A 25,425-nucleotide genomic window follows, 5' to 3' on the forward strand; every position below is an offset into this window, starting at 1 on the left:
GAGCCCAGCGGCCGACAGGGGTCTTTCTGTGTGGAGTTTGCATGTTCTCCCCGTGTCCGCGTAGGTTTCCTCCGGGTGCTCCGGTTTCCCCCACAGTCCAAAGACATGCAGGTTAGGTTAACTGGTGACTCTAAATTGACCGTAGGTGTGAATGTGAGTGTGAATGGTTGTCTGTGTCTATGTGTCAGCCCTGTGATGACCTGGCGACTTGTCCAGGGTGTACCCCGCCTTTCGCCCGTAGTCAGCTGGGATAGGCTCCAGCTTGCCTGTGACCCTGTAGAACAGGATAAAGCGGCTACAGATGGATGTATGGATGTAATGAGGTAGTGTAGTGGTTAGCACTGTTGCTTCACAGCAAGAACGTCCTGGGTTCGAGCTCAGCAGCTGGCGAGGGCCTTTCTGTGTGGATGTTCTCCCTGTGTCTGTGTGGGTTTCCTCCGGGTGCTCCGGTTTCGCCCAAAGACATGCAGGTTAGGCTAACTGGTGACTCTAAATTGACCGTAGGTGTGAATGTGAGTGTGAATGGTTGTTTGTCTCTGTGTCGGCCCTGTGATGATCTGGCGACTTGTCCAGGGTGTACCCCGCCTCTCGGGATATGGTCCAGCTTGCCTGCGACCCTGTAGAACAGGATAAGCGGCTACAGATAATGGATGGATGGATGGATGGATGGATGGATGGAAGGTTAGAGCAGCCTGTAAAGTCCACATTTGCTTTGGGTTAAAATGTAAAGCTTCTGTGGCTCTATGATGACTCCTCTGACCAGTGACAGTGTCCTGCACAGATGTTTAACACCTAAATGTTTGTGATCTCATCACGAAAGTCAGGTATGAGCCTAAGTAAAGCATTAAATGCCAGTAAATGCTCAGTGATGGATGGCAGTGCTGTCGGTGAGACGGAAGCAGGGTTTCCCCTCTGCACACAGCTGCCACGTCAAACAGCCTGAGGTCACAAAAACAATAACAATACGTGTTTATAAAAACATCACGATGCTCCAGGGGTCATTAACAACCAACCAGCACCAGTTTAGCCGCCTATATGGTCTCTAATCACGTTTTTCAGTACGCTCATCAGTCGATGCTTTATAAACAGTGAGCAGCGGGTGTAAAGCCGAGCTCCACACTGCCCGCTCTCACTCTCACTCTCCTGCTGCCTTCATTCTTTATAAACACGTGGAACAAAACATCACTCTGCCTCGCGACACGTCTGGCCACTGATATAACAAAAAAAGAAGATAAATTACCTGTAAGGCAGCGATGACACCGAGCGGACCGAGTACCGAGGAGTCTATCGGGAGACTGCCACGTCAAACACCCGGCACCAAACTCGGGGAGGTTGCTGCTTCTGCGCATGCGCACAGTGGAGGGACCCGCTACACGTCAGCAAAGATGCCCAGCGCTGACGTCACGCAAACATCAGAGCAGGAAGAGGCGCTCCTCCACGCAGACCACTCTTTACCGAGCGTCCGTTTCTTTAAACTCTTGAGTATGAAACACCACCTCATCGCATCTCATTATCTCTAGCCACTTTATCCTGTTCTACAGGGTCGCAGGCAAGCTGGAGCCTATCCCAGCTGACTACGGGTGAAAGGCGGGGTACACCCTGGACAAGTCGCCAGGTCATCACAGGGCTGACACATAGACACAGACAACCATTCACACTCACATTCACACCTACGGTCAATTTAGAGTCACCAGTTAACCTAACCTGCATGTCTTTGGACTGTGGGGGAAACCGGAGCACCCGGAGGAAACCCACGCGGACACGGGGAGAACATGCAAACTCCACACAGAAAGGCCCTCGCCGGCCACGGGGCTCGAACCCGGACCTTCTTGCTTTGAGGCGACAGCGCTAACCACTACACCACCGTGCCGCCCGGCTGTGTAACTGTGACAAAAAAAGAAAGAATTAATCAGCAAATACCAAACAATATCTGTCTGTCTGTCTATCTATCTATCTATCTGTGCATCTATCTATTCATCTGTCTGTCTGTCTATCTATCTATCTATCTATCTATCTATCTATGCCTGTCTATCTATCTATCTATCTATCTGTCTGTCTGTCTGTCTGTCTGTCTGTCTAGCTGTGTATCTATGTATCCATCTGTCTGTCTGTCTGTCTGTCTAGCTGTGTATCTGTGTATCCCTCTGTCTGTCTATCTAGCTATTCGTCTGTCTGGCTGGCTGGCTGGCTGGCTGTCTATCTCTCCATCTGTCTGTCTAGCTGTCTGTCTAGCTGTCTATCCATCTACGTCTATTATTTATCTATCTGTCTAGCTGTCTATCTATCCATCTGTCTGTCTGTCCGTCTGTCCGTCTATCTATCTATCTATCTATCTATCTGTCTGTCTGTCTGTCTGTCTAGCTGTGTATCTATGTATCCATCTGTCTGTCTGTCTGTCTAGCTGTGTATCTGTGTATCCCTCTGTCTGTCTATCTAGCTATTCGTCTGTCTGTCTGTCTGTCTGTCTGTCTATCTCTCCATCTGTCTGTCTATCCATCTACGTCTATTATTTATCTATCTGTCTAGCTGTCTATCTATCCATCTGTCTATCTATCTATCTATCTATCTATCTATCTATTATTTATCTGTCTGCCTGTCTGTCTGTCTATCTATCTACATCTATTATTTATCTATGTATCCATTATTTACTGTTTGTTTGTTTGTTTGTTTGTTTGACCGAGAAGTGAAACCACCTAATTATACTATGTACATATTATGGGATGCACAGTGGTGCAACTGGAAGAACTGCTGCCTCTCACAGCTCAAGGGTCCTCAGTTCACTTCTGAGCTCGGGTGACTGTTCTGTCTATGTGTAGTTTCTGCGCATGTTCTCTCTGTGTCAATATGGGTTTCTACTGGGTTCTCCTGTTTTCTCCCACCTTCCAATAAACAAGACAGTAGGTGGGTTGGCGAGGATAAATTGCCCCTAAGTGTGCATGAGTGTATAAATCGTGCTCTGTGATGGATTGGTATACCACATCAGTGATTACTGAAAGTGATAGTGTATATGAAGAAGCCTTTATTTGTCACATGCACACTCAAGCACAGTGAAATTCATGCTCTGCATTTAACCCATCTGAAGCAGTGAACACACACACAAGTGAGCAATGAGCACACACACATACATGCTACATACAGCCATGCTACAGCACCCAGGGAGCAGTTGGGGGTTAGGTGCCTTTCTCAAGGGCACTATAGCCCATGTTAACCTAACCACATGTTTTTGGACTGTGGGGGAAACTGGAACACCTGGAGGAAACCCACACAGACACGGGAAGAACATGCAAACTCCTCACAGAAAAGCCACTGGGCTCGAACTCAGAACCTTCTTTCTGTGAGGTGACAATGATAACCACTACACCACCGTACTGCCCAGGTTGCCAGTCTTTCATGGGGCTAACACAGAGAGACAGACAACCATTCACATTCACAGCTATGGGCAATTTAGAATGGCCACTTGTTGTTGGACTGTAGGAGGAAACCAGAGCACCCGGAGGAAACCCATGCAGGCATGGGGAGAACATGCAAACTCCATACGGAAAGGCAGAAGGTTTGAACCTAGAACTTTCTTGCTGTGAAGGGACAGTATTAACCACTACACCACCGTGCCGCCCCTATATTATATTGTCCATCCATCTATTATCTGTAGCTGATTATCCTGTTCTACAGGGTCGCAGGCAAGCTGGAGCCTATCCCAGCTGACTATGGGTGAGAGGCGGGGTACACCCTGGACAAGTCACCAGGTTATCACAGGGCTGACACATAGAGACAAACAGTGGCGATCCTAGAGTGATTTACTCCCCGGGCGAAACCCCCTGCTGCCGCCCGCCTTCTTGTTTTTTTTTTTTTTGGAGGTTTTTTTTTTTTTGGGACCTTTTTTTGGGGGGGGGACCGTTTTTTGTTTTTTTTTTTTGCGCCCGCGCTTGTGCCGCCCCCCCGCGTTGGGCTCTGTATTAGCCAACAGAATGTTAACAGCTTTTAGAGATGGGATTTATGGCTCTTTGATGGGATCCGCATCTTTGTGATCCGTTCTTTGAAAAGAGCCGTTCAAAAGACTGGCTCATTTGGCTCTTTTTAAATATTTATTCAGTTTTAAGAAGACAGTCTAAAGAAGCCAGATCCCTCTGCTTAGACAGTGACATCAATATTTCTGGACATACCTTTTATATAAAGCAACCTATAGGCTTACATTATTGTAACCCCTAAACGCTCATAAATAACCATTAAAAAACAATAAGGGCTTCAATGAATGTCCATGCAGAACAAACAAAATGACGAAAGAAGAAATTAAATGAACGTCCGTGCAAAGTAGTTTTCCCACAATATTATCATTAATATCACACAACAACATTATAAACTATATACAAAACAATTTGAACTATTAGGCAAACAGATAAAACTTGAATAAATAAAAGGCAAATGCTGTTTTGCCTACTTCTTGTCCTTGGGCAAAAAAGAACGACAGAAAGAACGGCTCCCCCAGCTCGAGACTCGGTTCTCATCGTTCATGCCTAGGAGCCGTTCAAAAGAATCGGTTCGTTCGCAAACGTCACAACACTAACAGCTTTACATGGTCGTTTAAACATTTCTCGTCGTGTGTTGTACGTCGCGGACACGGCCCGTTATAAATTTGCTGTTACCAGAATGGCAATGATCAAGTCGTAATGTATTACTTAAGACTCTGTGTAATGTCATAGTAGTGTAGTACTATGGTAGTAAAGTCTTTTTGATGACTAGTACAACGTTCCGCTGGCGGGATTGTGCATATTATGGGGCTACGACAAGTTAGGCACACACACACACTGATAACGTCACCTGCGCAACTTGTTCAAAAAATGTTCACCCCCCCCCGTCTTTTTTTTTTTTTCCGGGGGTTTTTTTTGGGGGGGACCTTTTTTTTTGGGACTGTTTTTTTTTTTTTTCCGCGCTCGTGCCGCCCCCCCGCGATGCCGCCCCGGGCGGCTGCCCGGTCGGCCCGCCCCCAGGACCGCCCCTGGAGACAAACAACCATTCACACTCACATTCACACCTACGGTCAACTTAGAGCCACCATTTAGCCTAACCTGCATGTCTTTGGACTGTGGGGGAAACTGGAGCACCTGGAGGAAACCCACACAGACACGGGGAGAACATGCAAACTCCACACAGAAAGGCCCCCGTCAGCCACTGGGCTTGAACCCAGGATCTTCTTGCTGTGAGGCGACAGTGCTAACCACTATACCACGCCTATATTATATTATATCATCTCATCTCATCATCTGTAGCCGCTTTATCCTGTTCTACAGGGTCGCAGGCAAGCTGGAGCCTATCCCAGCTGACTACGGGCGAAAGGCGGGGTACACCCTGGACAAGTCGCCAGGTCATCACAGGGCTGACACATAGACACAGACAACCATTCACACTCACATTCACACCTACGGTCAATTTAGAGCCACCAGTTAACCTAACCTGCATGTCTTTGGACTGTGGGGGAAACCGGAGCACCCGGAGGAAACCCACGCGGACACGGGGAGAACATGCAAACTCCACACAGAAAGGCCCTCCAGCCACAGGGCTCGAACCCGGACCTTCTTGCTGTGAGGCGACAGTGCTAACCACTACACCACCGTGCCGCACCACAGTGATGATTTAATTTAAATAATTTAAATGATCATTACCTCTAATTAAATCTGTAGTAATAAACCTCTAGGGTACTGAGTTCATTCAAAGTCGCAGATGTTCAATAAAGAAATGCTGCACAAATTCTCTTAATTCCATTGCCCTGTCCAGTCAGCTTGCTTGCTTTCTTGTTTACACTGTAAAAAAAAAATCTTGTCAAATTTACAGTGAAAAACTGGCAGCTGTGGTTGCCATTTTTTCACCGTAAAAAATACAGTGACAGTGTATATGGCTTTACGGTAAGATAAAAACAACAGTTTGAAAATGTTCAATTTTACAGGTATTCAATGTACAATAATCAGTACATAACTGTTAATTTTACGGATATTCATTGTACAATAAACAATGATGGTTACAAGTAATGATCTACTAGACAGATATATATATATATTTTTTTAGAATTTTTTCACCTTTATTGGATAGGACAGTGCAGAGACAGGAAATGAGCTGGAAAGAGCGACGGGGAGGGATCGGGAAATGACCTCAGGTCGGACTTGAACCCGGGTCGCCAGATTCATTGTATGACGCCTTAGTTGACTGAGCCACAATGGTGGACATGTTTTTGTTTTTTTAACAGGGCAATGATGTAATTTTAACCATCACATTCTGTTTTAGTCTTACAGTTTGTCTGTGTTTAAACTACAACAATTTGTAAATTATACAAAAAAATATGATCAATTCAACATATTCTTACTGTGAAATTAACAGTGGTATTTGGTGAGGAGTTTTACAGTATATTGATGTAAATTACACACTGCTTCATTGTTTTTGTATTTACAGTTTTTTTATGTCATGATTTTACATAAATTCACTGTTAATTCTACGGACATTTTTTACAGTGAAGAATCTGTAATATATGCCAGTGAAAGTAACTCGACCAGCAAGCTGTGCGTGAGGGAGTTGCAGCTTCTATCTGGAAATGTTTAAAGGAGGGTAAATAAGGGAGGAGAATTTATCAGTGGTGGAGGGAGAGAGCTTTAATTCCCTCAAGCTCCAGTTTGAGAAGATCTGAGAGACTTTGGGCAGGTCTCAGAGTAATGACGCCTAGCAGTGGGCTGGACGTGATTTCTTCACCTAGCTAAACCCCTGGACATGTTCTCCCGAACACACACTCACACACACTCAGAGCGGGGACAGAGGCGCGCGGTGCGGGATGAGCGCGCAGGATTACGCATGCGTGACGGTGCGGGGTCGCGCGCCCTGGGGCTTCCAGCTGCGCCAAAGTGACACGGAGCCGCACCGACGTGTTCAGGTGCACCAGGTGAGAGTCACTTCCTAACACAGGGACTCTGTATAGGGTTGCAGGCATTATATGCGTTAATTCTTCTGAGAAATCATGTCGTTCAATGAAGTTCATTCTCAGAACATGATCATGCTGCATTGATGGGCTTTTGGTTTATTTCATGCGTTATGAATCCCTTCTGCTGTGTAATCCAGACATCAGTTTGATTACAACAGTGAATTCTTTCTCAGCTTACTCATTTATGCATGTTGAACTTGAAACACTTTATGGTTGGGTTCGGGGGCAAAGTCATTTTTGGACGATTGTTTCCAAAGAGATAACCAAACTAAACTATAGCCATGCAGTTCTGGGGTGACACTGAACTGAGTATGCTGATAATGGTGCAGTACAACACAATGGCAGTTTAGACTGATTTATGGTGAGCTCAAGATGTGAAACTGCTTTGCATTTCTGTTTATACAATATGCATTATGCAGTAGGGCTTGAGCAAGCTTTCAGTTTTCAAGTTGTTGGAATAACTTACGCCTGTAACATATACTGTACTACGCTATCATCCCATGTAAGTAAACGAGAGCAGATGAAAGTGGTGATGGCACACTGCTCGTAGTGCTCTCTTCCATCACACTCAAGCAGGAGTCCTTATAAGGTAATAAACAGCTGCTAGTGGGTCAGTGTAGCATGGTACTTCTTAACACTCCCATGGATATGATCAAAACCTAAACAAGTAAAAACTGTTAGTATTGGGGGCCCTGACATTAAGGATTACTCAGAGTGTTTGCACAAGAGCGTGTCTGTTATGTAAGAGGTTTTTATTTATTTATTTTTATTTTTTTTCACATGCAGTAATAGAAACAACAGTCACTTTGGGTGGTACAACACTTTGAACCTGTGTCGGTTCTTCTTTTGTCCCTCTAGTCGAGGAGAATCATTAAGGGTTCATTGCACAACCCTACAACGACAGATGTTAGCCTGTCCAAGTAGCGTTCCAAGTAGGGGGCTAAGAACCCTGAAATATTCAACAAAACCTTAAATAACCCTTTCTTTTAGTGTTCTACATAGAACATTTAAGGGTTCCCCCAGAGGGACAACCAAAAAACAAGTAAATATTCTAAATTATGAGGTGTAAAACTGAATTTTGTATCTATGACTACATGTGAAAAAAATTCATACACTTGTGAAACACTTGAGGTAGGGTGGTACACTCTTAAAACATTTAGAACCTGGCGGTACACTCTTAAAGCATTTAGAATGGGGGAAGCCATGGCCTAGCAGCTTTGGGACCAAAAGGTTGCTGGTTCAATTCCCTGGGCCCGTAGGAATGGCTGAAGTGCTCTTGAGCAAGACATCTAAACCCCAACTGGTCCCTAGGCTGCTCTGGGTATGTTGTACGTCGCTCTGGATGAGAGTGTCTGCTAAATGTCTGTAATGTAATGTAACGTAATGTAGCCTCGGTTCAGTTCAACCTTTAATGTTTAAGCAATCTAAGTGGTGTGTAGAACCCTGCACCAATGTGTTTTCTGATCAAAAGGAAGCTAAGAAGTCTTAAATATCCAACAAACCCTTGAAAAGCCTTTTTTTTTCTTCCTAAAAGTGTAGATGGGACACATTTTGAGGAGCCTGTCTATCTTCAGCATCATTTTTTATCAGTGACAAAATGACAGAAAAGACTTACAGAGTTCCTCCTGAAAAAAACAACAACAACCCAACAACTCAATGTTGCAACCTGTTAAATATGGAAAACGTTTTCAACCTTCTGGCTCTCAGTCTGGGAAACAAAGAACAGTGCCACCATTGTCAGGCTTTTTATTAAATATACTTAACTGTTTTATCCTGGTCAGGGTTTTCATGGATCATGAAAGGTCCTTGACCTTTCCTTGTTTTCAAGGACATCATGCTTGTCAGGGAGCTTAAGTGTGGCTTCATAATAAAAACTGGCATATGAATAACCCACTAACATTTTAATTATAAGAGCTATGTCCTGGGCAACACAGTGGCACAGTAGGTAGCATTACCACCTCACAGCTCTAGGCTTCCCAGGTTGATCCTGAACACAGTTAGGATCTTTGTGGAGTTTCATATACGGTGCTCTGATTGACTGGTGTCCCATCTTGACGTTATTCCCACCTCCCACCCAGTGTTCTCAGGATAGGCTCTGGATCCATGAAAACCCTGACCAGGATAAAACAGTTAAGTATATTTAATAAAAAGCCTGACAATGGTGGCACTGTTCTTTGTTTCCCAGTCTGAGAGCCAGAAGGTTGAAAACGTTTTCCATATTTAACAGGTTGCAACATTGAGTTGTTGGGTTGGTTTTTTTTTTTTCAGGAGGAACTCTGTAAGTCTTTTCAGTCTCCTGGAGGTTCAGTCTAAGAATCTGAGGTTTTTGCTTGTTTAGTAAAGTCTAACTGCCTGAAGCTGATACTATTACAACGTCTACACTGTCAGTGGTGCTCTGAGAGTGTTATCTTGCATAATGATTACGCCCAGCTGCCTTTAGCTTGTCAAAAGAATTTTACTTTTCAGAGATGTGCATACCACTGACTTGGATGCTTGCCAAAGCACAAATCAAAGCAGTCTTAAGGAAGCAGTGTAAGACAGTACTGCATGTGAGTGTTGGTCTATATTCACACTGAATACGCTAATCTGTTCTGACCGTCATGTACAGTATAAGAGGCGTGTTTGGGATTGACAGTATCCAGTTTGTCAGGCAAGATTTTCATCAAAGAGCTCTGCAGTATTTGAGTTGGGCTTAAACGTACATGCGATGGTGAGAACACTGCAGTATGATGTGGCTAGTTGGCCTCAGATCAAACTGTAATGGCTGACCAACTACAGGTCAGCTTAGGGAGACTCGATCTTCTTTATAAGACAAGGAAGGTATGTATAAAGTTAAATCACGGGTAAAATTTGTTGTCTTATCTGCAGTATTCGTCAGCTTCGCTGAAAGTGTATTTGTTTGAGTTGCGAAATTAAAAACTGGGAAGTCTGACTTCACTCTCCTAGAAGGCTTGTGTGAGCTCAGATGGTTTAGCTGAGTGGGTAAATATTTGCCTGACCTCCTGCAAAGGGGCTCAAGATGATAGAACGATGCCTCACACAATTCATCCAGCACGTCATCTGAAGACATAACTTTACCTGATTGAGGATCTTCTGTTGAGGTGAAAGGCAAACATATCAGGAAGAAAAGAAGAAATAGCAAGAAGACGAGAAATATTCTATGTCTCAGGTGTTCTCAGACCATGAAAGTGTTTACGTGCAGTTTCAGATTTATGTGCTTCTGTCTGTGCATACATGCTTGTGTCCAACTGTGTGTGTCTGGGTGCATGTAGGAGACAGTTTTCCTTATAAGGAAGATTGTTTTCTTCCTTTGTCATCAGTCTTTTGGGGGAATTCTGGCTTCGTCGCAAAAGTGGTGAAGTCATAACTCCTCACATTCTTCAAGTTGCACAACACAAATGTAGCCTTTGAAAGCAAAAGCTGCACCTGGAGAAGCAGACAGAGCTCTCATATAACCTAACATCAGCTTAACTGTGCATTCCTGAGATGATGTCATCCCTTTGACTCATATATCATAACCTGGACATACAGGCTGGCACTCTGTTTTCACGACTGTACATGCAGAGTGTGTATAGTTGTTTAATCTATTTCAGATTTTACAGTGGAATAAATAATAGAACATAGCAACATTATTTGTTGGGGATGTTTATTTCTCTGACCATGGACTTGTCTGAACAGCATGTTATGGACACAGGAAAAAAGTAATCTGTTTTGTAGACATCACATTACACGTAGATTCAGCTTAAAGAAAAATTACATGCTTTTTTTTCCTGCTATAAGGATGAGGATGGGTTCAGTATTTGTGTTTGAGCCCATAAATCAGATATGAATATCAGCTGCAGCTTATGACTATGCATTTTAATGACACAGCTTCAAATAAAGTTTAGTCAGAGGCTTTCACACTTGACGTATGCTAAAAGTTATTCTCAGTAGCAAATCCAGGGAGGTGGATACAGATGCAGGCTTTCTTCATTTTTTTAAACAAAAAAAAAGTCAAAGCAAGGTTCAAAAGGATAGGACGACGTGATGTGACACAACCGCCAAGCAACTAAAAAGGGAAAATTTATAAAGGGGAACTAATCAAGGGAAACGCAAGGCTGGCGTGTACAAGAAATCAGTGAAACAATCAAGGAAAACATTAAAACTTTCCCTCTCATCATCTAGAGGGGAATTGTCCATGGTGCAGAGGTGGACAAAGTGCACAACTTCATTACTTAAGTCAAAGTACAGATCCCACTGGTCAAATGTTACTCTGATACACGTGAAAGTTTTACAGTCAAATTTTTACTTAAGTTAAAGTACTGAAGTACTGGCTTTTAAAAATACTTAAGTATTAAAAGTACATTTTCTGTCAACGCATTGTTGTATTATTGCCACAATGCTTACAAAACCTAATGCCGTCACCAAAGACAGAACTGTGAATTCACAAAATGAACGCATGCTGTGCCATCATGGTGGTTTAACGTTAAGCTAGCTAGTCAGTGAAGCGCCACCTGACATGCTAGCAAACGCTTTTCAAACCCGAAATCATATTGGGTAGCTAACGCTACTAGAAAAGAAAGATTTCTACATTCTGTTTATTTGGCAAGATTATGCTAAAACATATTTCTGAAAGGACTTCAGATAAGTTAACGTTATTCATGTTAGCGTAACTCCGTTTTTACATGCTAACTAACAGTGTCCAAGTTAACTAGCTATGTGTAAATGTTAGCTGTGGACAAGGTGATGGCAGCTTGGTGGGTAAATCCATAGAAAGTCATTTGACTAACCAGACTGCATAACTATTGCAACATTATCGCTAGCTCTAAAAGCACAGACAACTTCACTGCAAGCTTTCTCTTGGAATAAAACGTTTATATACCTCAATATGCTTCCACAGGTTGGATGGCAAGTTTTTGTAAGCTGTGATGTGGTTCGTTTTTGGCAAACAAAGTAAACATTTAAAACGAAATGACTCTTTATTCCTTTCAGAAAACTGAAACATGGGTTCTAGGTATGGCCCTGGGTGCACGTATTCTCCAGAAGAACCGCCTCCTTCCATTCTGCCATTAACTGATCGAGTTCAAATAACACTGCTGAGAAATCACTGAACTTGATTTTATACAGTCTATGGACGTGACGTGATCCTAGTGATTACTGACAGGATGTCTCAGTGTCGCCTGCAAAAAAAACCAATCACGTTTTAGAAAAGAAAAGAAAAAAACATCCACTTTCAAAGCTGCTTCATAGTAACACGTAACAAGGACCTTGATAGAAATGTAGTGGAGTGACAAGTACGATATTTGTCTTTCAAATGTAGTGAAGTTAAAGTCATAAGTTTCCAAAAACAAAAAAAAAATACTCAAGTAAAGTACAGATACTCAAAAAGTGTACTTAAGTACAGTACTCAAGTAAATGTACTTCGTTACTGTCCACCTCTGCCATGGTGGGCATGACACTCACTTCTTCCAGCTTGTCCCAGTTACGTGCGAGTGTTTGCTGCCATGTGGACCCTATTGAGCCACATGTCATATTAATTGGAGCATAGTTTTACCCTGGATGCCTTTCCTGCCACAGGCCTCCCATTTCCAGGCTTGGGAAAGAACCATTCACACACACATTCACACCTATGGACAATTTAGAGTAGCCAGTAGTGGTTAGCACTGGTGCCTCACAGCAAGAAGGTTCTGGGTTTGAGCCCAACAGCTGACGGGGACCTTTCTGTGTGGAGTTTGCATGCTCTCTCCGTGTCTGTGTAGGTTTCCTCCGGGTTCTCCGGTTTCCCCCACAGTCCAAAGACATGCGGTGAGGTTAACATGGGGCAGCCATGGCCTGACGATCAGCTGAAGTGTCCTTGAGCAAGGGCACCTAACCCACAACTGCTCCCTGGGTGCTGTAGCATAGCTGCCCACTGCTCTGGGTATGTGTGTGTGCATGTATGTGTTCACTGCTTCAGATGGGTCAAATGCAGAGGTTAAATTTCACTGTGTGCTTAAGTCTGTGCTTGAGTGTACGTGTGACAAATAAAGGCTTCTTGGCGTCTTCTTGTCAACAGAGGCATACAGTGGGGCAAAAAAGTATTTAGTCAGCCACCAATTGTGCAAGTTCTCCCACTTAAAAAGATGAGAGAGGCCTGCAATTTTCATCATAGGTACACTTCAACTATGAAAGACAGAATGGGGGGAAAGAATCCAGGAAATCACATTGTAGGATTTTTAATGAATTAATTGGTAAATTCCTCGGTAAAATAAGTATTTGGTCACCTACAAACAAGCAAGATTTCTGGCTCTCACAGACCTGTAACTTCTTCTTTAAGAGGCTCCTCTGTCCTCCACTTGTTACCTGTATTAATGGCACCTGTTTGAACTCGTTATCAGTATAAAAGACACCTGACCACAACCTCAAACAGTCACACTCCAAACTCCACTATGGCCAAGACCAAAGAGCTGTCAAAGGACACCAGAAACAAAATTGTAGACCTGCACCAGGCTGGGAAGACTGAATCTGCAGTAGGTAAGCAGCTTGGTGTGAAGAAATCAACTGTGGGAGCAATTATTAGAAAATGGAAGACATACAAGACCACTGATAGTCTCCCTCGATCTGGGGCTCCATGCAAGATCTCACCCCGTGGGGTCAAAATGATCACAAGAACGGTGAGCAAAAATCCCAGAACCACACGGGGGGACCTAGTGAATGACCTGCAGAGAGCTGGGACCAAAGTAACAAAGGCTGCCATCAGTAACACACTACGCCGCCAGGGACTCAAATCCTGCAGTGCCAGACGTGTCCCCCTGCTTAAGCCAGTACATGTCCAGGCCCGTCTGAAGTTTGCTAGAGAGCATTTGGATGATCCAGAAGAGGATTGGGAGAATGTCATATGGTCAGATGAAACCAAAATAGAACTTTTTGGTAAAAACTCAACTTGTCGTGTTTGGAGGAGAAAGAATGCTGAGTTGCATCCAAAGAACACCATACCTACTGTGAAGCATGGGGGTGGAAACATCATGCTTTGGGGCTGTTTTTCTGCAAAGGGACCAGGACGACTGATCCGTGTAAAGGAAAGAATGAATGGGGCCATGTATCGTGAGATTTTGAGTGAAAACCTCCTTCCATCAGCAAGGGCATTGAAGATGAAACGTGGCTGGCTCTTTCAGCATGACAATGATCCCAAACCCACCTCCTGGGCAACGAAGGAGTGGCTTCGTAAGAAGCATTTCAAGGTCCTGGAGTGGCCTAGCCAGTCTCCAGATCTCAACCCCATAGAAAATCTTTGGAGGGAGTTGAAAGTCCGTGTTGCCCAGCGACAGCCCCAAAACATCACTGCTCTAGAGGAGATCTGCATGGAGGAATGGGCCAGAATACCAGCAACAGTGTGTGAAAACCTTGTGGAAACTTACAGAAAACGTTTCACCTCTGTCATTGCCAACAAAGGGTATATAACAAAGTATTGAGATGAACTTTTGTTATTGACCAAATACTTATTTTCCACCATAATTTGCAAATAAATTCTTTAAAAATCAGACAATGTGATTTTCTGGATTTTTTTTTCTCATTTTGTATCTTATAGTTGAAGTGTACCTATGATGAAAATTTCAGGCCTCTCTTAAGTGGGAGAACTTGCACAATAAGGTGACTGACTAAATACTTTTTTGCCCCACTGTACACAGAAGAAATGGTAATTAACCAGGTTGACTACTTTGTTAGGTTTCAGTAAAACTTATTTAAAAAATATATCTCAAAGACCAGACCTGAAACTAGCTAAAAAAATTTTAATTCACTGGAAAAGGGAGCTATATATATTTGTTTTGTATTTCTCAGCATTTGCTATAAAACAAGAGTTTATTGGTCACAGAGTATTCATACACTGGTTGTTAAACTAGCCCAGTTTGGTGAACAATTTGCAACTCTGACAGCCCTGTCATTAACTGTCCTGCCCCCTTCTCCTTCTCCAGTCAAAATGTTCATAAAACAAGCATGGGGCCACGTGACTCCTGCCCCATGACCCTCTATTAGCGATTGTTGTAGTTGTCATTTTTTGACCACTAAATTCAATAATAACTCAATAGATCTTAGTTGGGCAGCATCCCATGATTATGCAACATCTAGAAAAGCAAGAAAATCAATGGAATATCAGCATGTATATGTCAAAGAGCAACATTTTTTTAAATCGTCACGCAGTTAAAAGAGACAATTAGTATTTTAACAGAGTTTAAAATGTATGGAGTTGTGAATGAGAAAAGGCTGATATACATACAGTAGTAGGGTTCAGCCCCAACTGATGAATACCTTCCATATGAGTATAAACTATTCATTCATTTAGCTTTGGATTGAAGTTAACATAGTCAATTCATCACAATATATTTGTCTTAACCATGCATCAACCCAATGCTTATGAGTACATCCACCCATCCATTATCCACAACCGCTTATCCTGTGCAGGGTCATGGACAAGCTGGAGCCTATCCCAACTGACTATGGGCGAGAGGTGGGGTACACACTGGACAAGTCACCAGATCATCGCAGGGCTGACACAGAGATTCACACTCACATTCACGGTCAATTTAGAGCCACCAATTAGCCTAACCTGCATGTCTTTGGACTGTGGGGGGAAACCGGAGCACCCGGAGGAAACCCATACAGACACGGGGCGAACATGCAAATTCCATACAGAAAGGCCCTCGTCGGCCGCTAGGCTCGAACCCAGAACCTTCTTGCTGTGAGGAGACAGTGCTAACCACTACACCACCATGCCACCCACCTATGAGTATAAATGTTATGAATGTTATGAATGGTATTAGTCATGTACCTGACTTCAGTGACTTCCTCAGGGACTGATCTCAGTTTATAATAGCTGGATTTTCCAAAGCTGAAAAAACAGCAAAGACTTGATTACATAATTTGGTGCCTTGAGGCAAACACATGTGCGCGTGCGTGCACACACACACACAGAGTTTTATATCCATAATCAGTCTTATGCTACTATCAGACATCCCGTTTTATTTGCCCCCTACAGCATAACTATACTTGGGCAGTGCATTACATGCTGAAGTGTGTTTAAGTGTATGAACTTTATATGCCTGAGAATAGAACAGTTAGTTTTTACCTGCCCAGAGCCTGGAAGTTGTTAGTCAGAGAATTGCAAGCATACACAGTGTAAAATTGGCCAAGAGAAACAGCTGCAAATGCGCTTTTCAGATATGTGTTGAGTACGAGGTTTTGTTGATGCAATTTCACTTTTTTAATGAGTGTTTTTATTAGTTTTCCATGTTATTTATAATGCATATGTAATGGATCAACTGGGGTTTTTATTATTATTTGAGCCAAATCATTTCATGAAGTTGAGAGTTTTGAACTTATGTTCTCATAGGCCGGCTCAAAAACCAGCCTATGAGAACTTTTCTTTGTCAGCGCATAGGTTTATGTTTTTTATAACATCACCATAAGGCTTTGGCTTTCTTCAGTTCACCTTACTTTATCATGCTTAAGAAATAATTAAGCGTGTGACTATTTTCCCATCCTTTTTTGGAGTGAGCGCTGATTCTGGCAGTTCAGGCATCCATCTTTTCTGTTTGAGCAATCACTACACACACACACACACACACACACACACACACACACACACACTCTGCATCGATGAGAGATCCATATACGGATAACGTAAACTGTTCCATTTACTGCTGCTGTTACTGTTGTTAATACAGCACCCACAGTGCCCTTGTTTTATCACTATCTAAAACAGTATACTCTTTCCCTGGTCCTCATAAAGTGACCATATAAAGTCATGGGAAATATGCCATATTTCATAGTGAATAATTGTTTTTGGTTATTATTGCTGAAGTTGTAATAGTTACATTGATGTCATGTTGTAGTCATAATTATATTAAAATGAGTTGTATTTAAGTGTTTATATAAGAAAAAAAAAACAGTTCAGGTTATACCAGTGGAAAGGTTTTGATTACGCATGCACAAGCTTTGTATTTGTCCAAATGCACAAGTACACTTAATGCCTTCATTTTTAACCTCTGGGATCTGCTAATGTTTGTAATACTGCTCTCAACATTGTGCACAAGTCCCCTCAGTACGCCTTAAAACCCCATTATGCGAGAACTGATTTTTTTTTTTTTTTGCTCCTACGCTTCCCCGACAGTTGCAGAATGTAATTCATTTTTATGCCACTGATGTACTAGTGAATACAAGTCATGCACTGAACTCCCCTCATTGGCAGTTTGCATGTGAGTTTGTTTCAAGCTAAAGGATATTGAACCAGCAGAGGCCAAAGAAGTATGCCAAATGATAACGTAGAGTAATATTACAGGATTTTACACAAATATGACTCCATAGTTTTATTTATTGTAATATCGGACATGAACACTAACATAAAAAGAATAACAAAGTTTTCATTTTACTGAAATACCGTGTTTGCATTTTTAGACCATATGCATTGTTGGCTAAGTGTTTGAATGTGGACTTTGTGTGTAATCGACATGATATAGGCGCATATTACACATCATATACATTGGGCAGTGTCATCTATTACAAGCTAGCTGGGATGGTTTGCAAAGTTGCAAGCTTTCAAGGCGTATTTGACATGAGTTTGACAAAGACTGACCAAATATTTTGGTGTGAGATGAATTTATTTATTTGCAGCTAGCCTGAGACGGGACTGAGGTTAGATGATTTTTGTCATCTGGACAAACTACAAATCTCTGTGAGACAGGGATAACACCAATAAGGTTTTAGCTTACATTGCAAGTCTTTCATAAATAACATTGACAAGGATGTACACACTGCTGTTGGATTGTCATTGTTTTCCTTTTAGCTGTGAGACAGATCACTACTTATGTCTTGAAGTAAACATGCACACTCAGACATTTTTTGTCACACTGCAAGCCAAATAACCAGAACCATACTAACACAGACCAGAGGTGGACAAAGTACTCAACTTCATTACTTAAGTCAAAGTACAGATCCCACTGGTCAAATGTTACTCCGATACAAGTGAAAGTTTTACAGTCAAATTTTTACTGAAGTTAAAGTACTGAAGTACTTGCTTTTAAAAATACTTAAGTATTAAAAGTACATTTTCTGTCAGTGCATCGTTGTATTATTGTCACAACGCTTACAAAACCTAATGCCGCTACCAAAGACAGAAATGTGAATTCACAAAATGAATGCATGCTGTGCCATCATGGTGGTTTAACATTAAGCTAGCTAGTCAGTGAAACTCCACCTGACATGCTAGCAAACTCTTTTCAAACTCAAAATCATATTGGGTAGCTAATGCTACTAGAAAAGAAAGATTTCTACTGTACATTCTGTTTATTTGGCAAGATTATACTAAAACGTATTTCTGAAAGCATTTCAGATAAGTTAATATTATTCATATTAGCATAACTCCGTTTTTACATGCTAACTAACAGTGTCCAAGTTAACTAGCTATGTGTAAACTTTAGCCGTGGACAAGGCGATGGCAACTTGGCAGGAAAATCCATAGAAAGCCATTTGACTAACCAGACTGCATAGCTATTGCGATGTTATCGCTAGCTCTAAAAGCACAGACAACTTCGTGCAAGCTTTCTCTTGGAATAAAACATTTACATCCCTCAATATGCTTCCGCAGGTTGGATGGCGAGTTTTTGTAGGCCGTGATGTGGTTTGTTTTCAGCAAACAAAGCAAACATTTAAAACGAAATGAATCTTTAATCCTTGCAGAAAACTGAAACATGGGTTCTAGGTATGGCCGTGGGTGCGTGCGTTCTCCAGAAGAACCGCCTCCTTCCATTCTGCCATCAACTGATCGTGTTAAATAATGCTGCTGAAAAATCACTGAGCTTGATTTAACGTGACCAGACGTCCCAGTTTGACCGGGACTGTCCCGATTTTGAGTTGCGTGTCCCCAGTCCCGACAAAGGTCCATCGGGACGCTGAAATGTCCCGGTTTACACCAAACACTAACAAACTATCCCGGTTACAGCGATCATATATAGCCAACGAGACGTCAATAAAGCTTCTAGCAATTCAGCATCAGTGTGCGTGTGTGCGCAGTCAACCTTACAATGTATCTATTTGTACAATGTTGCAATATAGAGGCCGCGTTATCACGGGTTTTTTCGCTAGCGGCTGTCAACTACTGCGCGACAATGCCGAACGGATGAACGCTGGGCGGAGATGTTCGCGCACTTCAAGAGTAGGGAGATTCCTTACAGCAATGTCAGCCAGCTTTGCCAGTTTGCCATGTGCCTACCTGGCGCCAATGCTCCAGTTGAGCGAATATTTTCACTCATGAGCAACACCTGGACTGACAAGAGGAATCGCATGACCGTGCCTACTCTCAAAGCCTTGCTCATTACCCCGGGACAATTTCGACGATACTTGCTCGCAGTTTCACAGCAGGCTCTCGGGCAATAAAGCGCTACTGGAGCAAATTCACTCATCATGTAAATATATGCAATAATATATTTACCGGGGCGGCACGGCGGTGTAGTGGTTAGCACGGTCGCCTCACAGCAAGAAGGTTCCGTGTTCGAACCCAGCGGCCGGCGAGGGCCTTTCTGTGTGGAGTTTGCATGTTCTCCCCGTGTCTGCGTGGGTTTCCTCCGGGTGCTCCGGTTTCCCCCACAGTCCAAAGACATGCAGTTAGGTTGACGTGGGGCGGCCTTGGGCTGAGTTGCCTTGAGCAAGGTACCGAACCCCTGACTGCTCCCCGGGCGCTCTGGTGTGGCTGCCCACTGCTCTGAGTGTGTGCGTGTGTTCACTGCTTCAGATGGGTTAAATGCAGAGGATGAATTTCACTGTGCTTGAAGTGTGCATGTGACAAATAAAGGTTTCTTCTATAAAATGGCATCTTCTTTAGGGTGGGTGGGTTGGATGTCCGTGTTTCTGAAACATTTTTTGTTGTCTTTCATCTGTTTCATCTGTCTTTAATCTGTATCACAGATTGTCTTGACTTGTTTGATGCTGTTGTCAACTCAGGGTTCACGTTTTCAAAATAGTTAATAGCCGACACTGGTTAAGATTAAACAGAGGCATTTGGGGTAAAGGTTTGGAGGTGACAACGATTAGGCTCATGCGCTCGTTCCTGCTACAATGCATAGCCTATTGTTTAAAAAAAAAGTTCATCGCATAAAATGTTGATGTTAATATGCAAGCAATGCATTTTCACAAAGGTGAAATAAATCAGTTGAAATTTAGGCTATTGGCCTATTCCCTATCATCACATCTGTTGTCTGATTTTCTTACTTTAACTGAATTGTGATAGAAGTACATGTAGATAACAAGAAAATACTTGATTATTCTCTGAAATGTTGATAAAAGTGAGCTTCTACAAAATGATAAAAGCACCTGTCTGAGCCATGGTTTGAGCCGGCGCATGTTTACATCAAAACGCGTGTGCGTGCACGAGTATCATGGTCACGCGCAAAGTGTCCCGGTTTTAGACTCGGGAAATCTGGTCACCCTAGCTTGATTTTATCCAGTCTATGGACGTGATGTGACCCTAGTGATTACTGATAGTCTGTCTCAGTGTCACTTGTGAAAAAAACACTCGTTTTAGAAAAGAAAAGAAAAAACATCCACTTTCTAAGCTGCTTCATAGTAACGAGTAACGAGGACGTTGACAGAAATGTAGTGGAGTGAAAAGTACGATATTTGTCTTTCAAATTTAGTGAAGTTAAAGTCATAAGTTTCCAAAGAAAAAAAAATACTCAAGTAAAGTACAGATACTCAAAGTGTACTTAAGTACAGTACTCAAGTAAATATACTTCGTTACTGTCCACCTCTGACACTGACATATCTAATGCTGGGGGATGCTAATGGACAAAGAACAGCTAGTCAACTAAATTAACCTTAAAAACTTAGATGCCCCGTCACAAAGTGATGCAAACTTGGGTGGCAAACTCACCAATAAAACTAAACAGCAACAAACATAAGACCGTTTTTTACCATTACTAATGTCCGAGTGTTATCTAACATCACCTTGAGATGTAGCTAGCAGCTAAACCACTGTTGAAATGGACTGACTTGGCTCATGATCAAAAGTTAGTGAGTCGACAACTTTGCTAACACAGCCAAACATCAAGCAAGTGCAACAACACAACACATAGCAAGGCAGCTAATGTAATATTACTTACTAGTTCAAAAGAAAGAAGCCCAGCTTAGCATCTGTTTTGCAGCATTTTATCGATCCTAAAATCCAGTCCAAGATTTACTCTTGTCTGGTCTTTTTCTTGGTTACTCTCTCTTTTTCTCTTCCTGTCTTCCTCCAAGAACATCTTTTTTGGTCTCTTCTCTTTGACAGCCATGATGTCTGTCCTGAGAATACCGATTTAGCTTATTTTTCTGGATAGTGTTGCTGGCCATCTTTGAAAGCCAGCCAGAGGGCCGTAAAGCATTACACAGTTCTGACTGTGCCATAAAGCATTACACAGTTCCCATAAGAGGTTTCAGGGACACCCCACCAGAGTTACATAGTGCTATAACTGGCGAACCGGCCATGGACTCGGAATGAAAGATGAGCCACTGTCCCTATTACAAGCCAGTGTACCATCAAAATGATTCTGATACTGATACTTGAAGGTAAAATTCCTACATAGTGTTGCTTTAATTAACATTCTACCAGACCTGGTCATGGAGTACCCCCTTTCCTGCACATTTTAGTCTTTTCCCTACTCTAACATACCCACTTCAACTCAGGATGGGCTATTAGATGATCAGTTGAATCAGGAGTGTTGGGACCAAGAAAAACAGTACATGTGCAAGACATGGGATCCTCCAGGACCAGGGCTGGGAAGTGGTGCCTTAGTTCATAAGCTTATAAGCTTACTATCAGATGAGATAAATGACTGAACAGAGTTTATTGTCAGAGCACTGCCCTCTAGTGGTAGAACACCAATCTGCGCCAAGCTAGAAATTTGTCTGTGAAATATTTACAGTGTCTGCCAAAAGTATTCAACCACACTGGAGTTTATCAGATTTGTCTGAATAAAAAAATAATGATAAAAGCACACATTCAACCTGTCAGTATTTTTATTGTAAATTCATGTTCTCTTTGAGTGAGTTTTCAAAGTCAAAATTAATTATTGGTCTTGAAGTGTTTCAAAGAAAACCAAAAACTGGAAAATGCTGCTTGTATAATTATTCAAAGTTATTCAAGGTTATTAAATTTTTCAAGGTTCGGTAAGCTCCAGATGAAAGATTTTGTTTTACTGAGGACAGAACTAACTTATATAGTGGTGCTTGAAAGTTTGTAAACCCTTTAGAATTTTCTATATTTCTGCATAAATATGACCTAAAACATCATCAGATTTTCATACAAGTCCTAAAAGTAGATAAAGAGAACCCAGTTAAACAAATGAGACAAAAATATTATACTTGGTCATTTATTTATTGAGGAAAATGATCCAATATTACATATCTGTGAGTGGCAAAAGTATGTGAACCTCTAGGTTTAGCAGTTCATTTGAAGGTGAAATTAGAGTCAGGTGTTTTCAATCAATGGGATGACAATCAGGTGTGAGTGGGCACCCTGTTTTATTTAAAGAACAGGGATCTATCAAAGTCTGATCTTCACAACACATGTTTGTGGAAGTGTATCATGGCACCAACAAAGGAGATTTCTGAGGACCTCAGAAAAAGCGTTGTTGATGCTCCTCAGGCTGGAAAAGGTTACAAAACCATCTCTAAAGAGTTTGGATTCCACCAATCCACAGTCAGACAGATTGTGTACAAATGGAAGAAATTCAAGACCATTGTTACCCTCCCCAGGAGTGGTCGACCAACAAAGATCACTCCAAGAGCAAGGCGTGTAATAGTCAGCGAGGTCACAAAGAACCCCAGGGTAACTTTTAAGCAACTGAAGGCCTCTCTCACAGTGGCTAATGTTCATAGGTCCACCATCAGGAGAACACTGAACAACAATGGTGTGCATGGCAGGGTTGCAAGGAGAAAGCCACTGCTCTCCAAAAAGAACATTGCTGCTCATCTGCTTTTTGCTAAAGATCACGTGGACAAGCCAGAAGGCTACTGGAAAAATGTTCTGTGGACGGATGAGACCAAAATGGAACTTTTTGGTTTAAATGAGAAGCGTTATGTTTAGAGAAAGGAAAACACTGCATTCCAGCATAAGAACCTTATCCCATCTGTGAAACATGGTGGTGGTAGTATCATGGTTTGGGCCTGTTTTGCTGCATCTGGGCCAGGACAGCTTGCCTTCATTGATGAAACAATGAATTCTGAATTATACCAGCGAATTCTAAAGGAAAATGTCAGGACATCTGTCCATGAACTGAATCTCAAGAGAAGGTGGGTCATGCAGCAAGACAACAACCCTAAGCACACAATTTGTTCTACCAAAGAATGGTTAAAGAAGAATAAAGTTAATGTTTTGGAACGGCCAAGTCAAAGTCCTGACCTTAATCCAATTGAAATGTTGTGGAAGGACCTGAAGCGAGCAGTTCATGTGAGGAAACCCACCAACATCCCAGAGTTGAAGCTGTTCTGTATGGAGGAATGGGCTAAAATTCCTCCAAGCCGGTGTGCAGGGCTGATCAACAGTTACCGGAAACATTTAGTTGCAGTTATTGCTGCACAAGGGGGTCACACCAGATACTGAAAGCAAAGGTTCACATACTTTGGCACTCACTGATATGTAATATTGGATCATTTTCCTCAATAAATAAATGACCAAGTATAATATTTTTGTCTCATTTGTTTAACTGGGTTCTCTTTATCTACTTTTAGGACTTGTGTGAACATCTGATGAAGTTTTAGGTCATATTTATGCAGAAATATAGAAAATTCTAAAGGGTTCACAAACTTTCAAGCACCACTGTAATAATGTGTGAAATGTTAAAATAGCTCCCATTTTCTGAACAAAAAAACACCTCAATTGCACTGTCATTAAAGAGACTGTCAGTCTTGGGGAAAGACTGCAAATATGGACTAAGGAGCATTCTAAGGAGGTTAAAGATAAGGTAATAGAATGGCATAACTTAAGTCTAAGGTGTAAAATTATATTTAAGGAGTTGGACATCCAAGTAAGCACTGCTGGGTCAATAAGGAGGAAGTGGAAGTTGCATCACAGCACCCAAGCACTACCTAGACAAGGTCATCCCTCAAAACTCACACAAAAACAAGACACAGACTGATGAGGGAAGCCACAGTGAGGCCAACAGTCACTCTGAAGCGGTTACAGAGTAATTTATTGAGTCTTGCGCTATTACAAGAGTTCTGCCTATTTGAGCCGTATGAAAGCATGAGAGAGAACCAGTGAAAATGTGTTTTCTCAAATACTGTATATGGGCAAGTTTCAAAGTGTTATGTGTGGTGCAAGCCTAACACAGGTCATATTTCAATTAACACCATCCCTACAGTGAAATCTGGTGGTGGCAGCATCACTCTCTGGAGAAGCTTTCATCCTCAGAACTTGAGTTTCTTGTTCAAATTGAAACAGGGGGTTATTAGCTACAAGACAGCCTGTTTCAGTCTGCTAAAATACAAATAAATCAAAACCCTAAAGCTTGGTTTAGAGAAACTTCACCTTTCAGCAGAACAGTGGTTCCAAACACAAGGACAAAAAGCTATGCAGGAGTGGCTAAAAATAAAAAGGTAAATGTTCTACAGTGGCCAAGTGAATGCCTGGATCTGAATCCCATTTAGAATCTGTGGTATTGTTTTCAAATTGCGATCAATAAACAACATCCCAACAAATCTGAAGAACCTGGAGTAAATCTGCCAGGAAAAATGTATGAACATTACTTCCAAACAATGCGCAAAGCTGATAGGAACTTACCCCAACATATCTGAAGTTGTTATTGCAACAAAAAGTGGTTCTACCAAGTACTACTTACACAAGTAGCATTTTGCAGTTTGTATGTATATATACTACTACGACTACTACTACTAATAATAATAATTATATATTTGTTCTTCTTATTCTTATTATTATTATGGGGTGGTCTAGTGGTTAGCACTGTCACCTCACAGCAAGAAGGTTCTGGGTTCGAGCCCAGTGGCCAACAGCGACCTTACTGTGTGGAGTTTGCATGTTCTCCCCGTGTCTATGTGGGTTTCCTCCAGGTGCTCCGGTTTCCCCCACAGTCCAAAGACATGCAGGTTAGGTTAATCGGTGGCTCTAAATTGACCGTAGGTGTGAATGTGAGTGTGAATGGTTGTCTGTGTCTATGTGTCAGCCCTGTGATGACCTGGCGACTTGTCCAGGGTGTACCCCGCCTTTCGCCCATGGTCGGCTGGGATGGGCTCCAGCTTGCCTGCGACCCTGTAGAACAGGATAAAGCGGCTACAGATAATGAGATGAGATGAGATGAGATGACCAAGACTGAGAGGCTGAGAAGAAACCTCTTCCCTCAGGCCATATGACCCATAATCACTTATAAACCTACATAACCCCACCTCTCACCAGAAGTCAGATGGAATTGGCTCTAGCTTCCTGCACGATCTTGACAGATAAGGATGATGGATGGATGGATGGA

General features: G+C 42.2%; 2 protein-coding genes across 4 annotated transcripts in view; one reads left to right on the forward strand and one right to left on the reverse strand.

The window, feature by feature from the left end:
- sec24d (SEC24 homolog D, COPII coat complex component) overlaps window positions 1-1,331 on the reverse strand; it is a 37,890-nt gene extending 36,559 nt beyond the window's left edge. For both annotated transcript variants that reach the window (XM_060935383.1, XM_060935374.1), the window contains exon 1: window positions 1,241-1,331. The gene's annotated coding sequence lies outside the window, so the exon portion shown is untranslated. The remainder of the gene's footprint in view (window positions 1-1,240) is intronic.
- A 5,396-nt stretch (window positions 1,332-6,727) lies between these two features.
- The window catches only part of LOC132895144 (synaptopodin-2-like), a 34,218-nt gene continuing 15,520 nt past the window's right edge, over window positions 6,728-25,425 (forward strand). The window contains exon 1 of one of the 2 annotated variants that reach the window (XM_060935405.1): window positions 6,728-6,919. In XM_060935405.1, coding sequence (XP_060791388.1) covers window positions 6,812-6,919 — 108 coding nt within the window. In that variant the 5' untranslated portion in view covers window positions 6,728-6,811. The remainder of the gene's footprint in view (window positions 6,920-25,425) is intronic. The other variant, XM_060935395.1, reaches the window with a different exon arrangement.

The sequence above is a fragment of the Neoarius graeffei genome, chromosome 1 (assembly GCF_027579695.1).
Source record: "Neoarius graeffei isolate fNeoGra1 chromosome 1, fNeoGra1.pri, whole genome shotgun sequence".
In the NCBI taxonomy this organism is placed as follows: domain Eukaryota; kingdom Metazoa; phylum Chordata; class Actinopteri; order Siluriformes; family Ariidae; genus Neoarius; species Neoarius graeffei.